Source organism: Formica exsecta, unplaced genomic scaffold (genome assembly GCF_003651465.1).
Source record: "Formica exsecta isolate Colony F162 unplaced genomic scaffold, ASM365146v1 scaffold138, whole genome shotgun sequence".
Lineage (NCBI taxonomy): Eukaryota > Metazoa > Arthropoda > Insecta > Hymenoptera > Formicidae > Formica > Formica exsecta.
Window position 1 is genome coordinate 1,861,926 of NW_021848711.1, and position 11,580 is coordinate 1,873,505.

At 32.9% G+C, this 11,580-nt stretch overlaps 1 protein-coding gene across 1 annotated transcript in view; it reads left to right on the top strand.

The window, feature by feature from the left end:
- The window catches only part of LOC115246074 (twitchin), a 111,181-nt gene that overhangs the window by 16,473 nt on the left and 83,128 nt on the right, over positions 1–11,580 (top strand). Inside the window, 24 exon segments of the mRNA XM_029824661.1 lie at positions 1,335–1,470; positions 1,821–2,024; positions 3,024–3,325; positions 3,929–4,146; positions 4,393–4,798; positions 5,143–5,315; positions 5,567–5,737; positions 5,845–5,924; positions 6,174–6,339; positions 6,747–6,896; positions 7,341–7,499; positions 7,822–7,872; positions 8,335–8,352; positions 9,113–9,160; positions 9,275–9,319; positions 9,424–9,462; positions 9,596–9,655; positions 9,747–9,797; positions 9,940–9,987; positions 10,363–10,434; positions 11,077–11,127; positions 11,207–11,263; positions 11,343–11,402; positions 11,484–11,540. Of these exon segments, the coding sequence (XP_029680521.1) occupies positions 1,335–1,470; positions 1,821–2,024; positions 3,024–3,325; positions 3,929–4,146; positions 4,393–4,798; positions 5,143–5,315; positions 5,567–5,737; positions 5,845–5,924; positions 6,174–6,339; positions 6,747–6,896; positions 7,341–7,499; positions 7,822–7,872; positions 8,335–8,352; positions 9,113–9,160; positions 9,275–9,319; positions 9,424–9,462; positions 9,596–9,655; positions 9,747–9,797; positions 9,940–9,987; positions 10,363–10,434; positions 11,077–11,127; positions 11,207–11,263; positions 11,343–11,402; positions 11,484–11,540 (2,822 nt within the window).

Here is an 11,580-nt window from a genome sequence, read left to right on the forward strand (position 1 = left end):
TATTTATAGACAGTTTTAAACGTTATATTTTTTGTGATTATAATTATATTACAAATTTAAATTTTAATATAGTTATTGAATATACGTGTCATATGTAGCACTAAATATATAAGAACAATTTTTATAATTTTATTAGTTAAAATTATAATTTATAAAAAGAAAATGTATTCTGTGCATTTTAGGCATATTTTTGACGATCTATTGTATGTATTATATCGAATTACAATAAAAAAACTATGGCAAGTATGGAAATATTTTTTACAAATAGTAAGATATCCACGTAGTTTTAACGAGGACGGTTCTAATATTGTATATATACTCACATCTGTCTTCCGTCACGTGCTTCAGTAGTCATTTTCATTCTAATTCGCTCGTAGAGATTTTTTATGAGTAAAACAGATGTTTGAAACTTTTTATGTGTTTTGTCGTACTGTATATATTCACATCTCTGATTAATACCAACGTTAACGTACATTGAAACACAACATAGAGACACATATATTCCATGGTGGTTGATTTTCGATTTTTAGTCAAATACATTTGAAAGTTGCCAAAACGACAAAATTAAATTTTTTCGATTAATAGGATACTGTTATACACGATGATATACATACATATTACATCACTTTCACTTACTCACTCGCAAACAGCGTTTGACGAAAGCTTGTGCATAACTGTGCAGTGTTTCTATTTTTACCTAACCGCGAGCGACATCAAAGCCGTGGGAAAGAAAAATGGAGCAGATGACACTTGGACAACACTATTTTATACTCTACCAAAAGCGAGACATCGCGAATAGATGGCAGAAGAGAAGTAGAGAAAGCAACCTAATTTACAAGATGTCGGTCTCATTGTCAGCAAGGATCATGATCCTTGAAAGCGCGCTCCTTACATGCGGCGATACGATTATGTAAAATATTGATTTAATATTAATTAAACTGTGTGCGGAATTATTCTCTATGTAGAGAAATGTTTACAGTATATCTTACAGACTTGAAGAAAGTATTCAAGCGCGCCACAAATCGATACGTGACTCCCGATCTCGCATCAAACTGTAAAATGTTTCGCATATTTAATCCTTTCGCTGTTAAATTATTTCTGCAATTTAGGCAAGTTGTTTCCGGAATTTCATTTATATTTTTTTATTTCTTTTTGTGCAAACAATCCGTTTAAAGTAATTTGGAGAAAAATAAAAAAAAAAAAATTATTTTTCTTCTTTTTCGCACAACGACGTGCGAATCTGACATTAATCAATCGCAGCGAAAGGTTTGATTAGGCGAGCAAGAAGTATGACGAACAATTTTCGATATGTCGATCGTTTGTGTCGAACGTAGGCGACGAGGCACCCGTACCCGAAGACGGTATTAAACCGACTTTCACCGAACGACCGGTCATAAGACAATCCGACGACGGTAACACCATCACCTTTGAATGCCGACTTGTCGGCGATCCGAAACCTAGTGTCAAGTGGTAAGATCTGAGATTCGTGACGCGCGCAAGGAAGTACATTGAAAAACGTATCGGAAAAGATCTCCGAGTTAAAGATATTTAACGACAAGAAAAAAAAAAATAACATATTAAATTATTTTCGCTGAAACAAAAATTATCTTTGAATCTTTTTAAAACTGCGATTGTTGAGGCGGATATTTTCATATTTATAAATGATTAATATATTAATATATCAAGACGATCTCAATAATTTCTCTTCGACGTTTCAAAGTTTATAAACGTATACTTCCAAGCGCGCGTTCGCGATCCGCGATGCAAAAATTGATATTCAACGGATACCTGGACTTGGCACATTGGCGGCGATCACGCAGGTATCACGGTACCGAGGAGGTGAAAGAAGGCGGACGATTCAACACGTCTCTGGAGCTCGATCAGAAGCTGTATCACCTCGCGAGGCTGAGGATCGACAGCGTGGCAAAGGCGGACGCGGGCGAGTACAGGGCCGTGGCGAAGAACAAGCACGGCCAGGGGGTGGCAACTATTAATCTAAACTTCGAGGGTGGCGACAAGCTCAAGTAGGCATCGGGAGATAAAGAGAGAAATTTATTATTGACATATTGTCCTGCCACGCCGCGCGAATCGCGCTTCTTCGATTATCCGACGCGACGTGATGGAAATTTGCGCTTTAACACAAATTAGGCTCGAATTTTACAACGCAAAATGTGACGAGTAACGTGATGTCAAGTGTAATGGATTGTTTTACGTTGAAACAAAATTTACGACAAAACGAAATAAAATTTTGTAGTGTTTTTTTTTTTCGATTTTTAAAATTCTTTCAAATATTATTATCCAAGCAAAAATTTCTTTTCACAAATCTTTTTATGACAACTTGTATCTTTTCTAAGTCCGCGAATAGTTGTATACATGATATATAAAAAAGTTGCAAGCTTCCTTTGAATTAGAAAAACATAAATCTGTTATCCGATTAAAGAATTTTGGCAGATTAAGATTAAAAGAGAAGGAACGCTTGTGTGCGATTCTTTTCCGTAACATCGCGCCGCGTCTTCGATAATATCCGGATTGCGTGGCAGGCGGAACTTGTAGATAAGAAACGACGTCGTCCATCAGAAAGACTTTACATTCCGCTCGTCCGTTTAATGGCGAAGTCGACGTTTCTCGATGTCTGATCGATTTTTAAAATTCTTTCAAATATTATTATCCAAGCAAAAATTTCTTTTCACAAATCTTTTTATGACAACTTGTATCTTATCTAAGTCCGCGAATAGTTGTATACAAGATATATAAAAAAGTTGCAAGCTTCCTTTGAATTAGAAAAACATAAATCTGTTATCCGATTAAAGAATTTTGGCAGATTAAGATTAAAAGAGAAGGAACGCTTGTGTGCGATTCTTTTCCGTAACATCGCGCCACGTCTTCGATAATATCCGGATTGCGTGGCAGGCGGAACTTGTAGATAAGAAACGACGTCGTCCATCAGAAAGACTTTACATTCCGCTCGTCCGTTTAATGGCGAAGTCGACGTTTCTCGATGTCTGACGTGTCGATTTACGCAGAATACCAGACGGTAAGCCGCCGCGCTTCCCGAAGAAACCAACGATTCGCCAGGAGGGCGACGTACTCATCATGGAGTGCATCCTGGAGGCACACCCGGTGCCGGACATAACGTGGTACCAAGGTCAGAAAGCGATCGCCGACAGCAAGCGCGTGAAAATGTTGCGCAAGGCCACCGGCAAGGACGCGTACCTGCTGACCCTCGAGATCTCGAATCCGACCAAGGCCGACGGTGGAAATTACCGTTGCAACGCCTTTAACAACTTCGGCGAGAGTAACGCCAACATCTCCCTCAACTTCCAAGGCAAGTCCCCCTCGAAGCGCACGGGAGGGCTCTCATTGTCGTGTCCTAATATTTGTCAAGTTTAGCGCGTGTATTAAACGCGTGCCCGCTTCTTCACACTATCACAGCTCGATATTTTTACGTGTTCTTCTACTTTAATATAATGGAAATAATTTTATTTTTCGTACATATTTTTTTTGTTTGAGAAATTGATATCGAAGATGCAAATAGTTTGAAAAATGAGATCCCTTCTGTCGACTTCGTCCATAATAAATCCCGTCGACTTTCCCCTTCGAGACTTCTTCGTGCAAAATACATTCCATGATCGTGATACGTAAAGGCGACAAGCGATTTCTTTCGATGAAAAGATCGCGATGAATCGGTTCCATCAGGTAAGCACAGCCGCGCTATTGCTAACCAATCGTGAAAGTCTCTGTAAGTTCGCTTCGTAACTCTCATTGAGCTGCCAACAACATGACTAACGTCATCAAAAATCACGCGGTCGCTGGTCATTGATGACCTGCGATCGCGACGGAGATCGCGCTTCCGGTGTCCTTGAGCACCCGGAAGCACGCTCTTTACCTTCGTTGACGATGTCTAACCATGGATCTTTCCAAGATCCAGAGGAGGGCGCGGGTTTCGCTCCGTCCTTCGTCGAGAAACCTCGCATCATCCCGAACGAGAACGGTACGCTGATCACTATGAAGTGCAAGTGTAAGGCAAACCCCAAGCCGGAGGTCACGTGGTTCCGCGGCACCAGCGTAGTCAAGGAATCGTCGAAGATCTCGATCAAGATCAAGACGGTCGAGGAGGATATTTACGAGCTTATCATGGAAATAAAGGTCATTCTTTGAACATGACTTGTTTCAAAAAAATTCTGATTATTTCTTTTAATTATAATAAATGCTAAAATAAATTTGTCTCTCAAATTCTCAAACATTTAGAACCTCGATATATTTTTTATATATAAATTTGATTCTCCATAAAATTTAAAAATAATACTTTAATTATTGTGATGCCAGATGTCTAATTATATTCTAGAAATTCTTATAGTAAAATTATTCTAAATTATTTTTTGGCAACGACAGGATCCGTCGGCACCGGACGGCGGGACGTATAGGTGTCACGTAAAGAACGAGTACGGCGAGAGTAACGCCAATCTGAATTTGAATATCGAAGCGGAACCGGAACCGGAGGGAGACGGACCGACGTTCGTGGAGAAGCCGCGGATACAGTCGCAAAACAAGGGCAAGCTCGTTATTATGGATTGCAAGGTCAAGGCGAAGCCGAAACCGCAGATCGTGTGGACCCGCGCCGGTAAGGTGGTAAAGGAGTCTTCGAAGATCTCCATCAACATCGTCCAAGAGAAGGAGGACATCTACTACATCAAACTGAGCCTGAACGATCCAGGACCAGACGATTCCGGCCTTTACAAGTGCAACATCAAGAACGAACTCGGTGAACTCAACGCCAATCTTACGCTGAACGTCGAGAGTAAGTTTTTTTCTGGTTGTTTTCTTGAATTAAATTGTACATAATACATACATAACACTATCATCTTTAATCTATTTGCTAAGAATTCGAGAAGATTAATTTAGTAATCTAAATTTTGCTTTAATTGTATCTTTTTTGTGAAGAATTAATTTCTATATATAAGAAAATATTTCTGTAAACTTTTTTTATATAAATCCCTATTTTTATACTTTATACATTATGAATAATTATAAATATTTAATTCTTTAAAAATATATGAAACATGTATTGTAAAAATTTGAAATTGTGAATTTAGAATAAAATTAGAGCATCTACATTAATTATCATTTTAATTTTGATTTCAGTTATACCCGTAATTAAAGAGAAGCCGAAAGTTGTGAAGATCGTCAAAAAGAAGACCGTGGTAGTCGAATGCCACGTTCTTTCCCAATTTGCGCCCGATTGCACCTGGTTCAAGGAGACTCAGGCCGTTAAAGAGGATAGCAGGCACAAATTACATATCGAGCAAGTCAAAGAAGTAAATGTCCTATATATATTATATAAAATTACATTGCAATAAAATTAATAAAAGCCAAAATAATCGAGGAAAGACTTTTCCTTGAAATCTAAAATTTAATTTAAAAGCAGAATTATTTTTTTCTATTATTACTGCCACTGATATATCGTGTAAAAGTAGTAATGATAATAGTAATATTATAATCATTATTTAAAAAATTATTTTGTGTTTTGATGACATGAGTTTTAATAAACTATTCTTTTCGAACACAGGGTGAATTTGCCGTCAAACTCGAAATCGAACAAATGTCGGTGACAGACAAAGGCGTGTACAAATTAGTAGCACGCAACGAAAAGGGAGAAGCTACCTCGCAAGTAGTCGAAGTAACAGAAATTCCAGATCAAGGAGAGAAACCGAAAATTGTTACCGGCCTTAAATCAATTGTAAGTATTTTCACTTCGGCTCTTTTTGATTAATACTTATTATGAGTAAATAAGATTATTAAAATTATGTTTTATTTTTAATTAATACATCTATCTTATATTTCCAGACTGTCGAAGAAGGCAAAACAGTCGAACTCATCGCCATTCTCGCAACGCAAGATCGGAAAGTCACCGTCACGTGGTACAGGTATGCGTTTAATACAAAAAAAAAAAAAATGCTTTTCTTATCTAACATGATATTTTTATAATATGTATAATATTACAAAAATTTTATTGTCATAAGAATGTAAAACTGTAAATTATTAATGTTTTTTACGGAGGAATATAATTTGATTAATACCTTATAATCGATAATTTTTTCCTCTCTTTTTACATATTATAAATTTTCTCACGAAATTTTTGCGGTTATTTTATAATTGTTACGATACAAATTCAGAGATTCAACGGTCATTAAAGCGTCGAAGGACATCATGATTTCCTTTAATGGCCTGGACATAAAATTGACCATCACTTCGGCATCAACGGAATTGTCGGGAACGTATAAAGTTGTCGTGAGCAACGAATATGGACAAGACGAATCGTCGGCCCGACTCGTCGTTAAAGTAAGTAATTCTGTGTGTTTTTAATGATATTTTATTCATAGACTACATCTATATCGATATATAAGTGCAAGTTCTCGTTAATATTCCTTTTCTATTATATCTTTATGTGAACCCGTAATCCAACAAGCAATAGGCAATTTTAGCTCTTTCCATGAAAAATCGGCATGTTGAGTTAAAATTACAAGAGTCACCCCTTTTTTCGTAAATCCGAAATATAATGTATTGTGAATAATTTTAAAATAATTCAAATATCCTTATAAAAAATTGACATGTTTGATTAAATGATTGAAACTAAATTATAGAATTTTAATATAATTAAATCAATATTTTTGCAACGATTTCGATGGTCATTGGTGAATGAGATATGTTTCCCTCATGTCGCATGCAAACCCTTTACTAAATTGCAGAAGAAAGAGGAGAAAAAGAAGGACGAAGAAGAGGAAGAAAAGAAGAAGAAAAAAGTCGAAAAGAAAGAGGAAAAGAAAGAGGAAGAGAAGAAGGTGGAGAAGAAGGTCGAAGAGAAAAAGGAGGAAAAGAAGGAAAAGAAAGAGGAGAAGGTAGCGGCCGATTATATAAGCAGATCAATCAAAATTTTATTTAATTCTTTTAATTTTTTAATTTTTTGTTGCTCCCTTTATTCCTCCCATCGATATATTTCCTTGTGATTAACAAAATATTCTTACACTGACTACAAACAACGTGATACAGATACAGGAAGATCGATCGTTTTGCAAAATTTATTAGATAGAGATACGTCTTTTTATCTTCGCTATTAATATCTACAAATAATAATTATAATAATAAAAAGAGAAATAATGTTTTAAATAAAAAGAAAATTTTTTTAGAAAATAAATTTAGATTTTTCTTTAGATAATTATATTTTGATTGATAATCAATATTTAAATAAATATGTTCGTTATATAAATCGTAAAAACGATCAATCTTTCGATTCCTCGACGCGACAATTATCATATTGTTGAACGCTTATCTCGACACGAAAGGTAATAAGTTCAATATGGGACGACGAGGGTGAAGAATCAGAAGAATATGAGGAGGAGGAGGAAGAAGAGGAAGAAGTGGTGAGTGTAATTGAGTCCAGCATTATCAGCACAGAAGCCATTCTCGAGGAAACGGACTCTGAAGTAATCTCTCGCGTCGAGGTACATACACACATACACAAACATATATACTTTAACACTAATATATTGATTCCGTCTTTTTTCAATTTACGTAGCATTTTTTTTTTATTTGATAACATCATTTGATAACAATATATTATTCTTGGTAATAAAAGATCAATTTTACACTATTTAATTTTATTTTCAAGTAAATTATCGAATAAAGTTTTCATTATACATAATTATATGAATTTATTTAAACTATTCTTTTTTGCTTTTTTTTGTATAAGCTATTATTGAAATCATTACTCTATGCGCATATTTTCTCCGTAAGATAAATTATTTTTTTCTTGTTATTTTCAAGGATAAGCCCGATCTGAAACCGAATGGTATCTATAAACCAGAGATTGGGAAGGTACGATGCAATTATTTCTTTTTAATTTTTTGAGAAAAATCGAGTAAAAGATCTTTCTGTGAAAAAGAACAGTACACCATAGTCAGAACACGTTACACCGTGATAATAATTGTTTATTATTTACACCTTCCTGTTCATCTACTGTAATTTTTGTTTATGTCTATTTTGTCATCTGTTATACCTTTACCTTGTCGCTTATGTATATTGTGTGCACGTCAGAATATTTATAAAAGATTTTTTTTTATTAAACATAGTGTACATAGAGATATGTAGTAGATAGTGATATTTTTAGTTGACTAGTTATATAATTACATTAATTTATAATTATCATTAATAATTAAAAAGCATAATTCAAAGTATTATATAAAAAGTACTTATATAGAAATATTATATAAGATATTATATATATATATATATATAAAATATAGAGGAAAATAAAGAAGTATATATATTCTGTTTCAGAAAATGGAGATTTTACAGGTGAGTGTGAAATATCGAAAGCTTGGTTTTAGCTAAAATTTAGTGTAATGTATGCGCTCGAAAAGTAATTCTGCTTGAACGAATTTAGCAATTCGCGGCTTGAAGCTTTTGGCAAAATATTTCGCCAATCTGCAAGATATAAACGTGTGTAAACCGCCGCAAGTTATTTTCAGCTTTCTTCAGTTCCTCTTTTAGCTATGAGATCTTATCTTGCAGCTGTAAAATTATCTTTATGCAATTAATATCTATTGGTTTTGCGCCATGTGTATTTTTGCTTACATTATTTTATTTTTTACAGTATATCCGCTTATAATTTCGGCTTATTCGCTGTTTCTTCGAACGAGTCTCTTGATCGCATGTTTAAAAACAAACGCTTTAATATTTATTTTCCTTCGCTTAGAAAATGCAGCTTTTTAAAAACTTAAAGAAGTGTAAGAAATTATATTCCTCCTTAAATCCCAGAAGCTGGTACCTTTAAAATTACCCAACGCTGTGTATGATACAAAAAGATTTAATCTTATTATTCCGCTATCTTTGCTTGGCTTTCTTTTCCCGTTGCGTATATCTGTGCATGAAAAATTTTGCAAACATGGAAGGAATGAGTATCGGAACTTTGTGTGTTGCTAGTGAAAACTGAATAGTTTTTTAAATTGTATTTGTGATGCAATTTGTTGTATTTTTTATATATTACTGCATATTCGAAAATATTACATAAATGAAATACTTTACTAATATTATTTTTTTTTTTTTGCATGTGCAGAAGGACGAAGAAATCGTAAATAATGTCGAAGAAAGAAAATCTATTAAGGTAAGAACATAATATGATATTTACTTTTTTCTCTTAAATATTTAGTTTTCTTAAATATTATCGTGGAAACAATATATGATTATTAATTTATATTATCTATATTTTTGTTTCTAGAAAAAACCTGCCGAGAAAGTTGAAGATAAAAAAGAAGAGGAAAAGGTGAGTGCGGGTATCTTCGTAAATCTATATATGTGTATATATATATATAATTTTGTTCTTATTATTCTAATTGTCTCTTACGATTTTAATTTTTTTTCCTCCAGAAAAAGATTATAAAGAAAAAAGAGCCCGAATCCAAAGAGGTGAATATAATTCACTTTTAACATTTTCTTATCATCACATGCCATTTCGTACTAATCACATAGCCACACAATTCTACTTATTGTAAATTAATTTTTTACTTTGTATTACATATGTGATATTATTTATATATAGGTATCTCAAGAAACTAAATCCGAGAAAACTATAACAGCTCGCAAAGAGTCAGTCAGTAAAGTGAGCATGAATCATATATTTTTTATATGAAAGGATAATTGTAAAAAAGTTTTGCAAAGGCCAGTTTTACAGATAAATTGTTATATTTCAGGTGCAAGAACTCAAGACAGAAAGCCGTCGCAGCTCGATTATCAAGACCCAGGTATGAGATAAGTTATAATATTCAATCTCATTAAGAACTTTGCAAGTTATGATTGCGGAAAAGTTCATTCTGTACTAGATACAAATGTTTTTTTCTAAAGTACAAAGTTTTATTTTTTGTTTATTTTATTATTATTATATAGATAACGGATGATGGCACTGCAACACCACGACGTCTTTCTATACAGAAGGTACACATACACATATGTATACATGTATCACATACAGACATTGCCAAAAACAATTACAAACAATTTCACGACACTGTCTCGCGTTTTTTGGAAAAATATTAATAATATAAAAAAAATAAATTTCTTATATATTATTATTATATTATTTAAATGGAATAAACAATTATAATATCGAGTGAATAATAGATTAAAATATTATTTTATTGTTATATAAAAACGATTGATCTTTTAATAATAATTGAAGTCTTTTTGACCTTATTTTAAGCTATAAATTAAAAAAAATATCAGTTATTATAAATTGTGAAATTAAGATATTAGTACAATATATATATATTAAATATTTATTTATATCAAAATTTTTTTTAATTTACTTAGACGGAAGAAGAATTCAAAGTGGAAAGCAGACGATCCTCCGTCATAGAAAAGAAGAAAGCGACCGTCGAAAAGGTGAGAAAGAATATATATATATCAAAGTTTTCAGTTAGTTACACAATGTGCTAACAAAATATTTTATTGCTGATTAACTGATTAGTTATTACCATTAATTATAATTTTTGGTAAACAAAGTAAGTATAAAAAATGTGAGTCAATTATTATACCTTCTCAGAATCGACGTAAGAAGGGATTTAATATTTTATATTAACACACATATATTTTTTTTCAACGGTAGTTCTTCTAGTGTTGATGAACTGTTTTTTAATGTATTAAAATCTGGATATTTAATATTTATTATTTGTTAGAGCAGCCTATATGTGTATTAATCTAATCTATAAAATATTTATTTTTCTTCAAGTAGTTTTTAAAATCATTTTCACGTAGTTCTTGTAGAGCTTTTAAAGCGTAGGTAATTTTTCAACAAAATAATAATAAATACTTGATTATAATTGTAGAGATATAATTTATTCATACACTCTATAAAACTTATCATATAAACTAAATATATAACACAGAGTTTAGGATATTTATGTATAAAAATCTCTTAAATCGACACTATATAAATATAAATCAAAACTAAAGATTCGAGATTATAGCTGTAAATATAATGTGTAAAAGAAACATGAGAGAAAGTTTTATGTTACATCGTTACAGAATGTACCCGAATTTAGACCAAGAACCGTTTCGCGAACAATTGAAAACGAGGTACACTTATACATAATTTAATTACATCAATCATTTTATTTTTTTATTGTTTTTTTATATGGAACGACTATCTTTCTAGAACACATTCACATCGAAGACCAAGCTACATATACACGCACCCGATGAAGAGATTCAGGTACATGATGACACATACTACTCTCAATCTCGTGCACATTATTCATTAGAACAATATACATTACACTGCGTAATTTTAGGATATTTGGTCGTTTAAACCGACAGAGCGCGATAAGGATAAACCGGTAAGAAATTACGAGGTACGTGACACATTTATCGTTGCACTATTCGTTGCACGAATCTTAAGATACATGATATAAAAAAATGAAATATCATCGTAGGAAACCACCAAGTCCAGAGTAACTTCGTACGTTCGCGAAACCGATCGTAAACCAAAGGTGCATGTTTCACATTATATAGCTTGAATATATATATATA